This window comes from Tenebrio molitor, chromosome 3, assembly GCF_963966145.1.
Source record: "Tenebrio molitor chromosome 3, icTenMoli1.1, whole genome shotgun sequence".
NCBI lineage: Eukaryota > Metazoa > Arthropoda > Insecta > Coleoptera > Tenebrionidae > Tenebrio > Tenebrio molitor.
The window spans coordinates 7,313,980-7,333,714 of record NC_091048.1 but is presented as its reverse complement, the minus strand read 5'-3'; the positions used below and the strand labels follow the sequence as shown (position 1 = coordinate 7,333,714).

Sequence of the window (19,735 nt, the reverse complement as noted above, 5' to 3'; positions counted from 1 at the left end):
CGTTTATAATGAGTGTACAAAAACATTACCGTCATCTCCAACAATGTACAAAAAAATATTTTTTTAAATGATGTCCGTATGTTACATTTGCCCCTGTCGTTGGGGTAAATGCGACAATGGTCTGGTATCTGTAACTAGTTGTACACATTCAATTTAATAGGGGCAAATGTAAAAACGGTGTTCATTAGCTAAAATTTGGCGCATAATTGATGAAAATATGTTTATAAATAAGCTAGATATGAACTTTTATATCTAAAATCAACATATAAAGACAAAATCATAATTATTTTATAAATTTTTATTAAAGCAAATGTATATCATAAACACAAAATAAAGTTTTTATTCGAAAAGGGTACAAAAAAAAACAACTTAAAGTTTACATTCTTTAAATAATGAAGCCGAAAATTCCATAAAACCTCGCTTGATTATAGTGGGGTCAGGCAAAATTTTTTTAATGTCTTCATCAGATACGGTATCGGTGTCGTCAAATACGGGCCAAACAAATTTAATGTTATAATCATCACTGCTGGACTTTTTAACGTATTTAACATCCCATCCCTCATCACTAGAGCCTATCACTTGCCCAACGAAATGTCTAATGGTTTTTTTCGTAGAATATTGCACTAACACCCACTTATTAATGTTAACTTCATCATCTTGTCCAACTTCTTCTCTAACTTTTTGTCCAACTTCTTCGCCAACTTCTTCCTCTTCCTCTTCGTTGACATCTTCATCACCTGAGTACTGAAGATGTTGAAGGCACTGGATTGATTTTACCATCATTTTGTACGTTAAATTCGACCATTGAAGATGTAGAAGGTAAGTACTGGATTGTTTTGGACGTTTTAAGGTCTTCGACGGCTGACGATATAGAAGTCACTGGACCATTATTACTACCGTTTTGGATTTGGGTACCACACCGTTTTTCATTCAAATTGTCAGAAACAGGATGTTGTTTTGCATTGTGCCAACGTTCTAACGTATCAGGCTGAAACTTGTCATCTCCAATGGCTTTGCTGTTGAAAGGATGTATTCCTCCTTTTCGAAAACCAGTTTTAATAGTTTGTTCTGTAACACTGGCCCAAGTATTTCCCACAAATTGTGAAAATATCGACTTTGGTAATTTCCTACCCACATTTTGACGCTGCCAAGCCAAGCCAAGCCTTTTTTATACCCCGTAACCCTTTCAAATGAGTATATATTGTAGAATACGGAATGCTAAATTCGCGAGCAGCCTTGTAAGCAGTCATATGTCCTATTCTCACTTCATGAATTGCCGCCTTTAAGGTTACGGCTAGATATTTTGGATCTTTAGAGTGCTTTTTAATGTACTTTCTAACCATTTTGCCTAAAAAAAAATAGTTTTTATTAAGGATAATTTGAAAACATATTTTTGAAATGAAATGGGGGAAAAGTAACATAGCTAATACATTTGCCTCACTATTATCAAATACATTTACCCCAAATCCCTCATTTGCTGAGGCAAATGTAACATATATCAGTATTCGAATATCATTAAAGATATCTAACAATTTATAATTGATTGACCTTTTGGAAACCTTTACGTAATGATAGATACCAAAAACGATGTAAACTTACCGTGATATGAAAGCTTGACGATTTTTTTGCCGAACGTCTGCACCACATGAATTCAAGGTTAGACATGTGCAAGATTTCCACCGGCAATAAAATTCAAACTGGTTGCATAAACAGGTTTCTATAGCATTAGTTTAGCGGAATGGTTCATGTAGACTACCAAAACAGAGATGGCGGAATATTGGCTCGCAGTTTAAAAAAATTGTGTGCGACTAATACATTTGTCCCGTTAATACATTTACCCCACCTTACCTTACATTTATTTTGAAGTTTTTATTTTCAATTTTTTTCGATACATTTCCATTGCATTTTTATAAATTTTGATTTGGTGTTTCTTTTCCTCAATTGCGACAGAGATTTACGGCTTCCTCACCTTCAAAATTTTGCTCTTTATTTTGACATCGAATTTTGCATGTAACGTTTTCAGTACATTGCAGCCCGAATTTTGGATTAACATTCTGGCTTTTTATAATTTTGATTATGCTCAGCTTTTCTCATTTTCTTTTTGAAACTTTCACAAGAATTTATATCTTCATTACTGCATAAAACAGGATTTACACAATTTACTTATAACGTCTTCAGTAGAAATATCGTAGATCAGTAGATCGGATGAAAATTCTATAAAAAATAGTTTTCAGTTAAAATATGTATAATTATCAATATTTTTTTACTATTACTGGAAGTAAGTCTGGACTGGAAAAGGAGGAAAGTTGTATTGAGTCGAGGGTACGGCCACATTCAGCAATCCCATTGTTCGTGCCGAAGTATTTGCTGGTAAAATGAAGTCCACACACAGTGTAGCTGTTATACCTACACTTTCATAGGCTACAAAGTTGATAACTGCTTATTACCCGTGCTTTTAATCCGTTCCATAAAATGCCCTGGATATTTAATTGGATTTGAAATTCTATGGCGAGTTCCACATGGTTTAAATACCTTTGCACTCTGCAAATTCTCGTAACAGTAGATTTATTATTTATGACTTAATATGTCAAAATATATATATTTTTTTTAAATTTTGGCATAAGTTTCCGCGATTTAAGAAAGTAACCAGTTTTCTGTTGAAAAAATCAAATGCCGTGTGAAATTATTCTCAAATTTTGAAATGAAGTTAAAAGGTAAAGTTTTGGGGGATGAGGCAATACATTTTTGTTTGGCACAATCGAAAAAAAGTTAAACCAAAAGGGCATAAATACACTACAGAAAATAAAATCTTGGTATTGGCGTTTTACAACAGTCTAGGATGAGAGCTTATTCAAAATTAAGAGAATTTTTTGCACTTCCTACGCTGTAGAAATGTATAAGAAGATGTTGAAAATAAAAAATATTAAAATAAACCCGATTTTTATTATCTTTTCTAAATTATTAAATAATAAAAATAAAGTAATAATGAAAAACATCCAATAGGCTATGGAATATTGCACCGTCCACAACTCAACAGATGACGCCACATTTGCTGCTCAAAAAAAATCAAGGGACTTTGCATTCTATTTGTCTTTATTTTATCTATGGATGTGGGAAATCCTATTCATTTGAGCCCAAGTACTGAGAATATGATGTGGGAATACATATTCCCGCGGCCCACGAAAGGGTTAAACGATTTGGCACACTTTGAATGAGAGTGGCAATGTAATCTTGAGGTATTTGAGCACATTCTTCCTCCAGAGCCACTCTTACACTATGTCCTGCGTGAGCGACCAATGTTACGAAACGGCCGGGGCGGCCGATACGACGCGGTGCGGGCGATGCGACCGGCGAGGGTTGGGTGTCCTACGTGCTGATTTGTACTAGCGGCAGGGCGCGGCGAGAGAGTGGTGATGACTGATGACGATAGAGTCGTCGGTAACTAGTCACACAGTCTCGTAGAAAATGGGGTGGTCGAACAAACGTAAAATTTTAATGTGACAATGTGGTTTTAAAAATGCTAATTTTAAGACGTAGAAATAGGCCAAGGAAAAGAAATCCGACAAACATTATTTTTTTAGAAAGAATGAAATTTGGAGAGTTTCATCATTTATACATATAGACAGTTAAGAACTTCTCCAAATTTATTTCATAATTATTGTAGAATGCTGCCTACAACATTTGACTATATAGTGAACGCGATAAAATCAGAAATTAGGTACAAGCCAACTAATTTTCAACGACCAATTTCAGTAGAAGAAAGGCTCATGTTAACTTTAAGGTAAGTTAAAAAAATGATTTTTACATTTTATCATTTTATTTTTATTTTTTGTATAAAAAAATATAGGGTAGTTGCGCCAGTAATGGACACTGCACCAGTAATGGACACTTTTGAGTTAAATAAATTAATAACTTCTGAACTGTAACTCAAAATATTTTATTTTGTGGTTCCTCATATAGCGTAGGTAGTTAATTAAATTCGTGCACAATATAATTATTGTGTACCTCGTTATGTCCACCATCGGATTGTTGGCCACTGCTGTAGATCGAAGAAAGTGGTGAACAATATGGCGATGTGACTCGACTCGTCGTACTTGTTTGGGATAGATGAATCCTATTATGGAGGCTTTCGAGCTTTGTCAGTTCCTGACAGAGCAAATTTTGCACCTTGGTCCGAAAATTTAGTTTATTTATTGAAGGAAGTTGCTTGACATGCGGCAAAAGCGATTTAAAAAAGTTGAGGTCTTCATCGTCGTCATTTGAATTTTTTAGGAGTTCCAATTTTTTTGTCTCAAGTAGCAACATTTCTCGTTCAAAATTCCCTTCTTGTTGTGAGACTTTATTTAATTTCCGTTTTCTGGAAACAGCTACAGCTATTGGTTTTGTGAGGCTATTTGCGGCAGGCAGCGATTCTTCCAAGTGCTGTAGTTCCTTCTGTAAACGACTCATTTTCGATTTTCCTTTGCTAGTCGATGGTCCAAATTCTTCATTTTGCTGAGCCAATTCCTCTTGTTCCGCTTCTTGATGTTGTGACATACGTTCCTGCGAGTCTTGAGGCTCATATTCCTGCGATTCATCTTCCTGAGAATCTTGAAAATCACAATTTTCTTCCTGAGATGCAGGCAAATTTCCCTCAGTTTCTCTAGGAGTTGCTATCCGTTTCAAAAACTGCATGGCTTCAAAGTGGCACCATGATCCTGTGTAACGAAATGCTTCTGCTTCGTCACCTGATCTATATTTGCGGACCTTCTTTAACTCCTTCTTAAAGGTGTCACGTAAATTTTTCCACTTCCCTTTAACTGTTTCCTCTAGAAAAGAAAAAACATCACAATTAGAGGCTATAACAATAATTTTTGTTTCAGATACTTGGCCACGGGTATACAATTTAGACAAATTGCATATTCTTTTAGAATTTCAAAAAGTGCTGTGGCTGTTATTGTTGTGGAAGTATGTAAAATTATTTGGAATACACTGGTAATGGAGCATATGCCGGAACCCACGGTTTCATCTTTCAAAGACATTGCAAAAACATTTTGGGAAAGGTGGCAATTTCCTAATTGCATGGGGGCTATAGACGGCAAACATATCAGAATAAAAAAACCTGCAAATTCCGGCTCTATGTATTACTGCTACAAGAATTTTTACTCCATTGGTATGCTTGCTGTTACAGATGCTACCTATAAATTTGTTACGGTAAATGTAGGCTCCTACGGAAAAGACAGTGATGCTGGTGTATTTGATGCTTGTCCTTTACGACGTGGCATAGAATCAGGAAGAATTAATTTTCCAGAGGAAACAATATTACCAGGTTCAACAATTACAGCACCTTTTGTGTTTCTTGGGGATGAAGCGTTTCCACTCTCTGAATACCTTATGAGGCCTTTCCCCAGGAGTCAATTACAAGAGGGTGAAGAAAATGACACTTTTAATTATCGACTATCAAGGGCGAGAATGGTTGTGGAATGTTCATTTGGTAGCATAGTTTCAAAATTCCGAATTTTGGGAAAAGCAATAGAAACTAAAGTGGAAAATGCCGTGCACATTGTAAAGGCCATTACGTTGTTGCATAACATTATTATAGACTTTGAAGGAGTATCAGAATTTGACATGGAACAATTTAGAAATGCTAAAATTGACCCCCGGGCACATTGGAAATCGAGAAAAAAGAATAACGCGTCCACAAAGAAAGCTGCTTTTATAAGAAAAAAACTTTGCAGGTTTTTCACACTACGACCGATACAACGTGTATAGTTAAAACAATAATGTGCATTATACTCGTACCTTACATGCTACACTTTATATACATTTATAAAGAGTTTTAAGGATCCCACAAACCAACGCGCTGGCGGCCGCGGTGGCGATCAGATGTTACAATACACTTGTAGTGTTCCTGTTCAGACAGGAGCGATCTGGCGATAACTTCAGCGGTAATTTGCAGCGTTCACAATCCCGGTGGCGTTCAAACGCGTCCTGTTACATTTGACCGCTGCACGCGCTGATTGTTTTCGTGATTATTGCACAAAAATGTCGATCACAAGCGAAAAACTTATTGAAAATGTAAAAAATTATAAAATTCTATATGATCTTTCTCATCCAGAATATAAAAATAATCGAAGAAAAAATAAAACGTGGGATGAAATAGGAGCCCTGTTAAACACTGACGGTGAGTACCTATTCATTACTAATAAAATGTACAATAAGTATTTTATATTTATTTTTGGAGATGCAAGTAATTATCTACAATTCAATGCGAAGTGTTAACACGAATTAGCAATTATTATTGTCTATTGAAGTAATTAGTAAATCTTTCGCGAACTTCAAAAGCGAAATTCGTTGCTCTTCGTCCATCAATTGGTAAGTGAGCAAAACCGTCCACTATTGGTTCATACGGGTCTAACAAGTGAAGAAAATGCTGATCAGATTTTTTGACTCGTAAATAGTTGTGTAGAACACATGCTGCATTTACAATCTGTTTTGTAGTCTCCACCTTAACTTCAATAGGCCTAAAAAATACTCTCCATTTCTGAGTTAAAATTCCAAAAGCATTTTCCACTACACGTCTAGCACGACATAATCCCTTGTTGAAGTTCTCCTTTCTGTTGTCATGTCGTACTTGTCTATATGGATATGGACGCATCAAATATAGAGATAGTGTAAGGCTTCGTCACCGACAAGTACACAAGGGGTAGCTTCATTCTGCCCTGCTAGTGGTTGACTTGGTGGAAGATCAAATGTGCCACTAGCAAACCTTTGCCCCATTTTTGACACCTCGAAAATTCCTCCATCACTATTTTTACCATACGCACCGACATCGATACAACTGAATTAATAATCTGGGTCCACAATAGCGAGTAAAACGATAGAAAATTTATGTAAGTAGCAAAAATGATTTGAGCCAGTTTTGTTAGGGCATTTTATGGTTACATGTTTACCATCAATGCTTCCGATACAGTTTGGAAAGTGCCACTTTTCTTGAAATCCGGATATTGCTTTCTCCCATATTTCTGCAGTAGGTTGAGGCATGTATGTAGGTTGAAGCCTTTGCCAGATTACATCACATACTTCGGCAACAATGCTACTTACTGTGGAAAAACCCATGCGAAAACTATGACCGATAGTGCTAAAAGAATCCCCTGTGGCCAGAAACCTGAAAAACAAAAACATACGTATAGGTACTAATTTAAATTGAAGATCATTCCCTTGAATTAGGTATTAGTAGTTCATTAATTTCTCCATTAGCAGAAACACAGAAATAAAACACACCGGTCGACTTAATAAAACATTTCTGGGTCCCTACCCTATTGGATACATTAATCAACTAGGTACTTATAGGTACTAATTTATTTTCAGGTGATACTTTGAAGAAAAAATGGAAAAATTTGCGCGATTGTTATGCCAAACACTTACGATCAGAAGTTGTTACTCACACTGGTCAAGAACGAAAAATCCTCGATCGCTACAAAACATGGCCGTGGGCGAAGCAAATGGAAATATTTAAGCCTTTTTTGCAATTTGCTAGTACAAATACTAATGTAGCTAACGTACCAGGTGGATATGAGACAATCCCGTTGCAAAGTGAGGGAGAAGAGGTTCTACGATCTGACAATGCAGGCGCCGATACAGTTTCCCAAAACGAAGACGACCTTTTTCATGGGGGACCACTATCGCCAAACGCTTCCATAATAACTAATGCTCCAGTAACTAGCACACAAACTGTAGTCACTCAAACAACTAACACATCAGACACTGCTAGAACAAAAACTCCAGTCACTCCTAGAACCAACACTTCTCAAAGAAACAGTACTACTCGAAAGAGGCGATTGGAGGAGCAAACCCAGACGCCAACCTCAATTGATAAAGTTATAGCATATTTCGACAAAAAACCTTGCAACAATACACAAGCGGCGTATGATGACGTAGATCTAATATTTTTAAGTTACGCAAAAACTTTGAAAAATTTTTCGCCAAGACGTCAAACTATGACAAAGTTTAAAATAGCCCAATTGCTCATGGAAGAAGAACTAAATCAACAAGCGGAAGACGGATACACCACCACTACAGTCAGTGTACATCCTGGCCCATCTTCTACGGAGACATCTGCTATGACTATAAACTCTCCTGTCTCAGAATCAGATTATACTCAAATGACATACTCGTCCAGCGACACCAATGATCATACTACTCAAGGTGTGGCTTCTAGTGCCTCCTTCTAAGAGGGATTTTCAGAGTCTCTTCATTATTAATCCAATTAATGTATTGTTTAACCCGACTAATTAATAAATAAGTTGCATTAATCTAAGAATATATTACGACTACAAAATGATTTTCTACCTTAGTGTGACTGTCAGACGTTCCACTGGTTCGATGGGTTCCCGATAATTAGTGCACTGCTTTTGTATATCATCTTTGATAAGATTTTTAAGTTCATCAAAACATTCGAAGTTCATTCGAAAATATAAGAAAAATCTTTCCTCATCATTTCGAAGGAGTGGGTATAATGTGTGAAATTCACCTTCCTTCCGGCGGACCATATTAATTTCATGCACCCATTTCCTTGTTTTCCTGAATTTAATTAAAACAACAAAATAATTACATCGTACAATACTTTTGCTTCGGTACTTACCTTATATTTTCGGCGTCTTCTAAGAATGCAGTCAAAACTAGAAACTCTTCAGATTCACATTCACAGGAAGCCATATTGACATCAACACTAAAAAAAAAAACCAAATGCGACTGCGATCCAGCGAACAAATCGCTTTGGTTTGAATGCTACTGATCGCGATCGCAATCGCCACCGCAGCCGCCACCGCGTTGGTTTGTGGGATCCTTTAAATAAATAATAGAATATGGTAAACTTTTTTAACTTACTTGTTTCCCCTAGTTCTTTGTCGAGTCGATTATGGTACCTTCTATCAGTCATGTCCCAAAGTAAATTGGTCTTTCTAACTGCCACTATTAAAAGCTCAATAAATGATTCAGACATTGTAAACTTTTTAAATTAAACTCCGTTGGACCTGTTGACACTCGTATTCCACAGTAACTACTGACGAATACTAACAGAAAACTGAGAAGAGAATTTAAAAATATTGAAAAATAATAAATCCCAGGGTGGGGAATAATTTACAAGACATTGACAACGTAAGCAGAATTTTATTTTTGTGAAGATACTGTGTTCAACATCTGCGATATTTGTTCTTTTATTTCTTTTGCTCTTTTGTCCTCTTTCCGACAAGGGTAGGTATTTATGAATTATTTTACTACAGTGTTGTAAATAATTAAATTATATTCCCTGGTTCAATGTTCGTCGCTTTCGCTTTACCGACAAAAGAACACATGTGCACCGTCGAAGATGCACCACTGACGGTTCGGGCGAATCGCAGGCGGAAAAATCAAAGAATTTGATCGCCTCTGCCGTCTGGATTTCGGACGAAACAATTTTACGACCAACGCGGCCGCACGTAGGACAGGGCTATAGTACTCCATGCTTTAATAAATCCGGTTCGGCCGCACCGCCCGCACCGTCGTAAGCTAGGGTATCGCGACAAAAGCGCGCCGCAAAAAGAGCGCGCGACAAAAGAGCGTGCGACATAAGAGCGCGGCGACATAAAAGCGCGGCGACATAAGAGCGCGACGACATAAGAGCGCGGCGACAAAAGAGCGTGACCACAAAAGAAGGTAAATACAGGTTGCCTTTGCCTTTGCCTTTCTTAAGGCAATAATTAATTTCCATATTGAATGAAAATTTTCCTTACCCTTTAGTTATACTTGGCGCGACCTTGAAACACAACAAGAGAGAAAAAAAAGGCATTTGCACAAGGTTTGAATGGTGGGACACGATCTAGGAGGACGCCCTGAGGCTGTCTAGCCAGAAAAAACGCGAAAATTCCAGAAGTAGTTAAAGTGAACAATTACCAAATAATCCTCTACATTTTGTATTGGCACAAATGCCAATGCTGGCAGGTGGCGCAACATGAGTGCAAATTCAGGATTTGCAGCATAAGATGCTTGGAATCCTGCAGATTGGACATGCCGATAAATTGCCTGCGAAAAATGGAAAAAGCAACCTCCTCCGTAAATACATAAAAATTGACGTAAATAAATAAAAATTGACTGATGCTTTTTCAAAAGTCTGTCTTGTCACAGTGTTTATTTGTCTCACGCTATTTTGTCGCGGCGCTCTTTTCTCGCGGCGCTCTTTTGTCGTGGCGCTCTTTTGTCGCTGCGCTCTTTTATCGCTGCGCTCATATTGCGGCTCTCTTTTGTCGCGCGCTCAAATGTCGTAGATTCGTAAGCTAGTCCCTCACGCAGGACGACGCGTTAAGCCATTCAACGTCTCCGGTCGGAGTTGGCGACGTCTCACTCTTTTGGCAAGAAAATCCCAGACGTGCTCTATTGGATTCAAGTCGGGACTATTGGCTGGCCACGGAAGAAGTCGTATACCAACTTGTTCCAAATATCGAACGACAATTCTCGCCATGTGCGGGCGAGCATTGTCATCCATAAAAAGAAAATTCTCGCCAATAAATGGCGCATAGGGAACCACATGAGATTCTACACGTTCCAGGATGTACCTATGTACCGTCATTGCGCCGTTTTCAACAAACACCAAATCGGTGTGGGCCTCTAAAGATATACCAGCCCAGATCATAATACTGCCTCCATTATATCCACTTCTGGGAGATATGCAGCATTGACGGTATCGCTCCCCTGGTCTTCGCCACACCTTCTCACAACCGTCTGGTGATCTAGGATTAAATCTGGATTCATCGGTGAAGAGCACGTTCTTCCATTCGTTGTCGCCCCGATTCACATACTGTTGTGCAAACTCAAGCCGAGCTCTTCCTACCGTCCTACCGTTAATCTAGGGCCTGTAGCTGGTGTTTTCGCAGACAAACCTCTTTCCTTCAGTCTCCTTCGGACTGTTGGGGCTGAAATCATAACTCCACGAACATCAGCTAATCGTCCAGCAAGGATAGTTGATGGCAATCCCCTAACTCGCAATACAGAAAGACAAAGATCAGTTGTTGACCTGCTATGATCAGATCCGGCCTTCTCGTGAATCCATGTGTTTCACGGAACCGCGAGAGTGCGTCTTGCACAGTACTTCGCGGTATATTAAGGTGTTGTGCAATATACCGCACACTTCGGCCATCGTTGTTTAAAACTACAATTTGGGCAGCAATTTCAGGTAGCATGGTACACAAATGAGTCAAATCTGTCATCTGAAATGTAACTTTGAAAAGAAAACACAATTTAAACATGAAGCAACTTTGTAAATGAATAGTTTTAGATACGCATAAAGTGCGAAAATCACTTAATGCAGGTGTTGCCCTAAAGAGTACAATATAATAATTAGCATTTTCTTTTAAAACCCTGCTAAGTCATTAATTAATTGATTACTTGACTTAAATTTTCACAAAACATAAATTAAGTACTTTAAATTTAAAAAAATTAAGTGTCCGGAATTTTTTGAGCGGCAGTGTAGTTTGAAAGATGCTTTGTCGGTTATAAAATCTGTAAAGCAACGCATCGCAAAACTAAGAGAAGTGGATATATTTTCTGAAATTTTTACGGAGTCAGAAGTATTGGTGGGCAATACTAAGGCATCAACATCAGAAATTAATTTTGATTCTAAAAAACGGGAAAAGAGAGTTCCTGTGTCTATGAAAGACTATGTAGTTTTCGAAAAATTACCATGTAACACAAGTAATAATGATAATGAACCATCGCAAATGAGACAATTACATTTCGAAGTAATTGATTTAGTAATAACACAATTGGATGAACGATTCTGTGACAACGAAGAACTTTTAAATTCCATCAGCAGCATACAAGAATTCAATTACGAAAAACTGATAGTTTTGGAGAAACTAGGTGTGTAGTATACAAAACCTAGTAGGTTTTTCTTTTACTTTTTGTAAAGAAGTGATTTTATTTTAATTCAGAACAATAAATTATATCTTTCTTTGAGGTGCCACCATTCCTTCCAAAGAAGAACTCTCAGTGGTAAAATGTTTCTTTGAAGAAAAGCCATCAGATACTGACAAATTTGAACATCTGTATAAGCTACGAGAAGCTTTCAGGAAAACGTACGATCTCTTCGCCACCGTTGCCACTTTTGGATGCAGTACAGCTTGCTGCGAATCTTCATTTTCGACAGTAACTGCTATTAACCGTCCTCAAAGAATCGCAATGACACATCAGCGTATGGCTGACTTGGTCTATTTAGCTTTTGAAAAAAAACGAACGCAGGAAATTGATTTCGATTTGTTCTTGTCAAAATTTAATAACAAGCGTGACAGAAAATTACAGCTTTATTAATTAGGTACTCATCGCAAAGGTGTATTTAAACATACCACTACATTTTTGTTCTTTCTTAAACTTTTATATCCCTAATAAACTACCTTTACGTTTAAATTTTTTAGCCCTTCCATGAAAATCGGCTGCCCTTTCTGCAACCAAAGGCTGGCTACGGCCCTGGTCAGCACCTTGTTTGGGTTGAGCAGGTCGTGGTACAGTTCCAGGCCGTCGTCGGTTTTTACGAGTTTTAAATGCGGTAACCCAATAATGTCCCAACCGATAATAGCGTCTAAAGTTGCAGGCATGACATCATCGGCCACGACCGTGAACAGGACTTCGATAGTTGCACTGGGCAAAACGGCAATCAATTGACACGTACCGATGCTGCAAACGTTGTTGGCACTAACTTAGTCGTGATAAAACACGCACTTCCGGTGTAATCGATCTTTTAAGTCTGGTGGCGGCACTCTGTCTTAAGACGGACATGTCTGCACCACTATCAATGACGTAGGTGAAATGCATTGCTTCACCGTTGCACAGGAGAGTGGCGACGGGGGATTTAGCTAGGGTGCGACCTCGCCTGATCAGCAAAATCTTCCCGGGTTTTTATACGGGAAATACGAATTACGGCGGGCTAACATATCTATAAGCGTACAAAATCTCATGACCGGGAGCAGTGGCCCAGAAAACGATACCTACCCTCTTTTATTTTCACCGTATGCCGTGTCATCGAGTCGTTTATGAATGGCACGGTGGAAGAACAGCGGCTTCATACGAAAAAGGTTAACACAAAAAAAAGTAAATACGGCAAAAACCCAGACAGATAGGTCTTGCAAAAACGTACTAACACAATTTACCTGCATGGGGCCGTGTTTACAATTTATTAGAAAGTGAATTTCCCGTAATTATCCTGAAAAATGGTGCAGTACACTGTAACGAAGTTACTTAGGAAACGCTCCCGGTGGCGGAAAGATTCCGTTCTTTCTCCGAGCCGGGCCAGAAAATTAGCGCGAAGCCGACTACCTCAACCGCGTCCACCGAATCCGCCCCGGAACCCGTGTTTCTTCCGGCCGACAATACCCGGACTCCGCGCTGAACAGAGCTCCCCACCGCCACAGCCGCGAGTCAACGGCCGCGCGCAGCCAACGAGCCAACAAAAGGACCGCGCAGACGCGCAGAGCCTGCAGTAGTGATGGGCAGGGGGGTGAAACTGGCATTGGCAAAATGGCAGCGGAAAAAGTGTGGGTGCCACCGGCGGGGCGCGGAGCGAGAGGGGGAATTTTGAATAAACCACGCAGGCAAATGTCATTCTTGTCATCTAGTGACTCTTGTGAGCTTGCGCCTTTGCGAGTTTGCGAACTAGCATCCATCTTGTGTGATGTGTTGTTTGTTTCGTTTTGGGTTATGCCAAGGATGTTTGGCAAATTTCCCGAAAGTTTTCGTTTAGATTAGTGCGGATTAGTGCCATACTTGATATGTAAACTGTGTAAACTAAAGTTTTTCAGTCGTGGGAGTTGTTAGCCGAAAGAAGTATTCTTGTAAATATACAGAATCCATCAACTGGTGCATAGAAAATTTGTGAACATCATTTTGAGGCAATAGTTTTGTGAATGAAAGAAAGGATCGGTTCTATACCAAAACCTTACGACCATTCTCCAAATGAAGATTTTGTAGTTGTTGATGTCATCAGTCTACAACATTGACCGCGGTTTGCAAAGGTTTGGATCAAAAACCTTCCTCACATTCTCAAGATGGTGAAATAATGGACAGCATTTCCAGTTTTCATCTTCAAGACCATAATTATTGTGGAACAGGTGAAAGTGAAGTTTTGACAAACAAGCGTAAATTCGCGAATCGCGAGTAGAAGTATTCCGCAGTATCCGAGGGATATTAAGACTGAAATGTAAATAGTACTGTGATTTGTTTTTTACTTTTTTCAAGTGAATGTTAATTTGTTGGTTATCTGTTTTCTTGAATTTTTAGAGTTTTATCTTGTTACAATTTTTTCTTATTTGTGTCGGTTTTTCGTTCAATATATAACTAATAAATATATATGTGTTTAATTTTATTTTCCTACTATTAAAATTGTTAAGATTTTAAAGTGAAAAAGTATATTTGGTTTTTTTAAAACCAAATTTACTTTTTACACTTTAATATCTTGACAACTAAAAAAAACTTATATCTGAAAAAGGGAGCACTATAAAGACTGTTGCGTTCAAATTTTTCCCGCGGTCATTTAGTTTGCCACTGGACTACCAGGAGCGCTGTATTTTCCGTTGCCAACCTTTAACATAGGGAAATCAGTTCTTATCTTAGGTGTTCTGTGGTGATGGGAACATCGATGTTTTAAAAAAATCGATGTAAGAAAATGAAAATTCGATAATCGATATATCGAAGCCAGAATATCGATTTTTGTAACAATCGATTAAAATTAAAAAACAAGTTTATTAATAATTTCCTTTTCAAGAACAATTAACAAAAAATATATTTTCTATGAACAAAATAAAAAACATTAGAATATGTATAAAATAATTGAACAATATAACAAAAACTAAATTTTCTTTGAACAATATAACAAAAACTAAATTTTCTTTGAACAAAAAAAAAAAACAATACTTTTGCTTATTTCCATTCTTCAATGTTTAATGAACCTAAGAACAGAAGTTTGTGCAGTCTTTTACCCAACAGTCATTTCTTCTTTCATTCATAATATTCCCAGCCTTGGAAAAGAGCCTTTCTGAAGGCACTGATGGCTGGAATCTATAAAAATTTTTGGGCCACCAAGTAAAGTCTAGGTAAACTTATTTTTATTTGTTCCCATTTTTGAAAAGGATCGTCTTGTAGGGGACATAGTGGTGCAGATAAATATTGTGAAACTTCTGTACTCACTAAAGTTTGTAAATCTACTCCAGCAGGATTTATTTGCTGCACCAAAATTTTATGATAGGACCAAATATCGCCTTCCTCGTCATTGCGATTTTCTTGAGTTACTTCCTGTGTTATAGAAGAATTCTCTTCTGTTATTGGATCCATTCCAGGCGTCATTTCATTTTTTATTAACTTCACCGCCATAGCCACCGCATTATAATTCTTAAAATGTATTTTTTTGAAGCGTGGGTCTATACTACATTTGTTTAGCAGGAAGAAACCAGGTTTACACAGCAAAAATTATAAATCGGGTAGCAGGATTGCAGGAGAAAAATGGCGGGAATATTTGAAAATGCCGAATATAAATCTCAATTAAATTATTACCGCAGAATGTTATTCAATTCAAAAAATTGCATTATGTAGTAATTTTTTCTTCTAAATGACTAAAAGAATTAATTCACTAAAGCCTGTTTATATAAAAATTTTATTATAAATTCATATTCAAAAGGTTGAGAGGTCAAGAAAAAATAACAAATACAAACAAAATATGTATAATAATAAAAATGCGGAGGCGAGACGCCGGTAATTATGTTGATAAGCACTGCACTATTACTTGATAGTAATATCCGTAATAGTGTATGTACCCCGACAAAATTGCCGTGCCGCCGGGTTAGTATAATAAGAATATAATTGTCTTTGAAAAAAGTGGCCCATGGTTGACCAATTTAATCAAAATTTTCTTTGTCACTATCTGACTCAGTAGATGTATCACTGGAGGAATCCTGTAAAGAAATAATCAGTTCAGGTACTGTGCCAAAATTTTCACCAATTCTTCTCATTTCATTTTCAATTTTTTTTGAATGTTTAATACATTTTTTCCAGTTTTCATCAGTTACATGTTCCACAGCTTCCTGAAATAGGGGCTTCACATCTCTTAACTTAAAAGTTATATTTTTTGAAGCAACTTCATTTTTTATCTGGGCCCAGATTAATTCGATGGGATTTAACTCGCAATGGTATGGTGGCAAACGTAAAACAGTTTTTCCCTCTTGTACAGCAAGTTCATCCACAGCATACCTTTCAAATGTATGTTTATGTTGTTTAATCAACATCAGGAGTTCAGCTTTCAACATTGCTGATTCAAAGGCAATGTTCTTGGACGCCAGCCAGTTCTGAATATCACCCTTTCTCCATGACGTTGTTGAAATTTTTTCAACTTTGCGACTATGGTATGAGGCATTGTCAAGAACAATTACTGCATTATTTGGCAGGGTTTTTAAAATTTTCGCAAACCATGTTTCAAAAACTGTCGCATTCATCTCTTGATGATAATCACCACCTTTGCTCCCTTCAAATATTAACAAACCACCATCAACAAAGCCCTCGTCAGAACCAATGTGTAAAATTATAAGGCGTTTGCCTTTCCCACATGGGTCTTTCAATCCTGTTGAAAAGCCTTCAATAAAGGCTTGTCTTGCACTTTTTTTACTTTCATCAACCCATATTTTTGTTTTGGTATGACCTTCGTTGATCCACGTTTCATCCAAATAAAATATTTTTCGTTCTTCTGATCTGAACTTTTCAATTTCACGCAAAAACTTTGCCCTCCAAACAGTAATTTCAGGCCTATCAATAAGAAGACCATTTCTGCCACGTCTTTTGAACCTGCAACAGTTTGCATTATTGTAATTGATGTGGCTGATAATATAATATAAAATATAAGCTAGCAAGGATCTCTATTCTCCACCAGCATTGACTGTGACTATGCAAGCATGAACCTTGTTCCAATCCATGTTAGATACAACCCTTCTCTCAAAAACTCTTACCTAAATTGTAATTCTTTCAGCACTTTATGCAATTTTGATCGGCCCATCTTAGGAATTTCAGAATTAAGTTTAGTCTCCTCATGTACAGCATCAATTGTTGGCGGAATTTGTTTAAAAAAAAAATCATGCACAGTTTTCCTAATTAGATAGTTTGCATGATCATCTAATATTATTCTTTCTTCATGCTTCGCTTTTTTTGCTGGGCTGACATGCCCAGTTGAGTGTACTTCACCCAGAAGAGTATAAATTGTAGACAAAGAGAAACCTGTGAATAATTATATGTCAAAGAATTTTTGTTTTTAGCAAAATCACAGTAATACCAGTATATGAAGCTGTCTTCTTTTTCTGTTCAGTTGCTCCAATATCTGGGAAGTCCTTTACAATGTTTTGGTGAACATTATGTATGACAGTTTTTTCTCGAAGAGTCAAATGACCTATATGGAACAAAATTAATCATAACATGCACTTTTCATCACTATAATTAATTATACCTGTTGGTAATTTTCGTCTTCTGGCATTTACTGTAGCAAAATTTGCAGCTGGTGCCTCCATGATACGAGGAAATAGGTCCACAAGACTGGTTCTTCGAAATCTTGAAATATATACAACAGTATATCATTTTGTTTTCTCATTGATACAACTTACCACGAAAACTGTAAACACAGCAAGGATTAGTTCTGACAAGAACTGGTTTTTAATAGACAAATAAAACGAACACAGGAGAACCAAAAGATAACAAAACCACGCCAATCTCAAAAACGAATACCAATGACAGTTGTCAAGTGTCAAATGCTCAAATGATTCCCTCTGCACTGTTGTCAGTTTCATGTCCTGCAAAATCCTGCGGATAATATTATTTATAATGGGTAAAAAAAATATTAACTTACTAAAATATAATACTTACTAAGTTTGGTGAACGCATGAACGCATGAAGAGTTTTATCCATTTCGATGTGAACAATTATATAATTTTTCTTACTTTACACGAACACAATCTGGCAACAACACTTAAATTTTCATTTTATGCGATTTTATTAAAAATATCTCAAAATTTTTGAATCTGTAGATACCTACAAATTCCATTAAGCTTTAAGAACATTACGTTATAGTTTCTTTTTTTTTTCAGTCATAATTTAGAAGTTTTTATTTTAAATCATGAACCCTAAACTTTGCTCGTGTAAACGCGCCTCGCTGTTAGCCAATCAAATTTAAATACTCCCTACCACGATTTCCATCTAACAAGAGGATATACTATAATAACGTTGCTACTGCTAAATTACTCCCCTTACCCCGCACCCTGACAGCTGACCCCTGGACGCCGTCACTCCGCAGAGCTACCCCGGCCGTGTGGCGTCCCACCACAGCCGAAAAAAGGGACTGGCGCTCGCGGCATACCGCGACCGACCGGCGTCAAATCGCAACCCCGTGACGTCACCACCGGAAGTGATCGTCACAACACTAATCTGGAGTTAACAGAGACATGGCGCTCATCTACGAGGAAGCTTTATTAAATGCTGAGGCGGCCAGGCATGGGAGAGATTTTCCGGTCGCCAAGTTACCTGTGCACGTACCTTTGTAAATGCTGTCCAGCTTTAGTCCTGTCATCCAAGATCTCGCCGTGTCTTGGACTTGGAGCCTGAAATTCTGCAAGCTGTTGAGGAAGAACCGAATGTTAGTTGCCGACGACTTGCATTACGAATGGACATTTCCAGTTTCATAACTTGGAGTTTAACGTGTCCAACACATAAAACCAGAAGATCCACCACGTGGAATTGCATTTTGTCAATGGCGTTTTCAATTGGTCGTAATGGACCAGTTTTACGACCAGCTCGTTCACCGGACTTAAACCAAATGTGACTTTTTTTTAGTTATTTTCATGCCGCCGGCCGTTATCGACGGTTTTGCATGATTCAAAATCCGCCGGGAACGTTAAATTCCCGGCCTAGTACTTACAAAAGTGACCTTGACTAAAAATTCGCTAGAGAATGGGCAGGCAGCATTGAATATAGCCAACGGACTCCGTTTCGGCTCAGCAGCTCAGCTCAGAGACGCATTCTTGTCTGAGCGGTCGACCCGAACGGACACATCGCTCTCCCTAGACAAGCGAAAAGTGAAAAGTTAGCAGTTAGTAGTGTGGTATTACCATCAAAACCGAACAACTAATAGTAAAAAAAAATAGTGCGAGTGAAAAACTGTCCACTACTAAAATGCCTGCAGCCAGAGGCGGCATGTTCGGGACGCGAGGCGCGTATGTTAATTAATAAATTGAGAAAAGAACTCAAAACTAGTAATGTTCAATGTGCTGCTAAAGAGAAGCGAATAAGACAATTAAGTACAAGTGAGAGTGAATGTGGAAGTGAAACTGAACACGATAGTCAAAGTGGAAGTGACAAAATAGCACCGGAAACAATGGAGACCGATATAACAATTGGCGACGACCGCACGGGCTGGGAAGGGCCCGTCAAAGGAAACAAGCGCCTACCTGACTCCAACAAAGACTTTCCCCCGCTGAAAATTAGAAATTCTTTTGAGCCCCTGAACCGTGTCTCGGAGACAATGCAATCCGCAGCGGCGGGAACTAGCAGCAGCCCAATAGAGACTAGCAGCAAGCGGAAATGCAAATAAGGAGAGACCACCACCACCAGTGATCATACACGGCTTTGTCGAAAATTTTAACGACCTCGAATAAATGCTCCGCCGCAACATCGGAAAAAAGTATAGCATAAAGTTCACAAGGAAAAA

The 19,735-nt window shown here is 38.0% G+C and overlaps 1 protein-coding gene and 2 long non-coding RNA genes across 4 annotated transcripts; all 3 read right to left on the bottom strand.

Annotated features, from left to right (window-relative positions):
- Nucleotides 1-283: 283 nt before the first annotated feature.
- Nucleotides 284-3,030, bottom strand: LOC138127154 (uncharacterized). 2 transcript variants are annotated; one of them, XR_011158122.1, is made up of 3 exons: nt 2,274-3,030; nt 1,600-2,214; nt 284-1,348 (listed from the first exon to the last, which is right to left on the bottom strand). It is a non-coding gene; the product is annotated as an uncharacterized lncRNA (long non-coding RNA). The 2 variants fall into 2 exon arrangements; XR_011158121.1 differs by having other exon boundaries at nt 1,600-3,030.
- A 644-nt stretch (nt 3,031-3,674) lies between these two features.
- Nucleotides 3,675-4,914, bottom strand: LOC138125615 (uncharacterized; the record flags this gene model as incomplete). Its single annotated transcript, XM_069041040.1, has 1 exon — nt 3,675-4,914. A coding segment is annotated over one exon (945 nt), but the record flags the coding sequence as incomplete, so codon positions are not given.
- Nucleotides 4,915-6,186: 1,272 nt separating this feature from the next.
- LOC138127149 (uncharacterized) lies at nt 6,187-17,833 on the bottom strand. The gene is made up of 7 exons (XR_011158116.1): nt 17,640-17,833; nt 17,486-17,586; nt 17,315-17,428; nt 16,995-17,259; nt 8,624-16,833; nt 8,332-8,562; nt 6,187-7,147 (listed from the first exon to the last, which is right to left on the bottom strand). It is a non-coding gene; the product is annotated as an uncharacterized lncRNA (long non-coding RNA).
- Between the last annotated feature and the right edge of the window lie 1,902 nt (nt 17,834-19,735).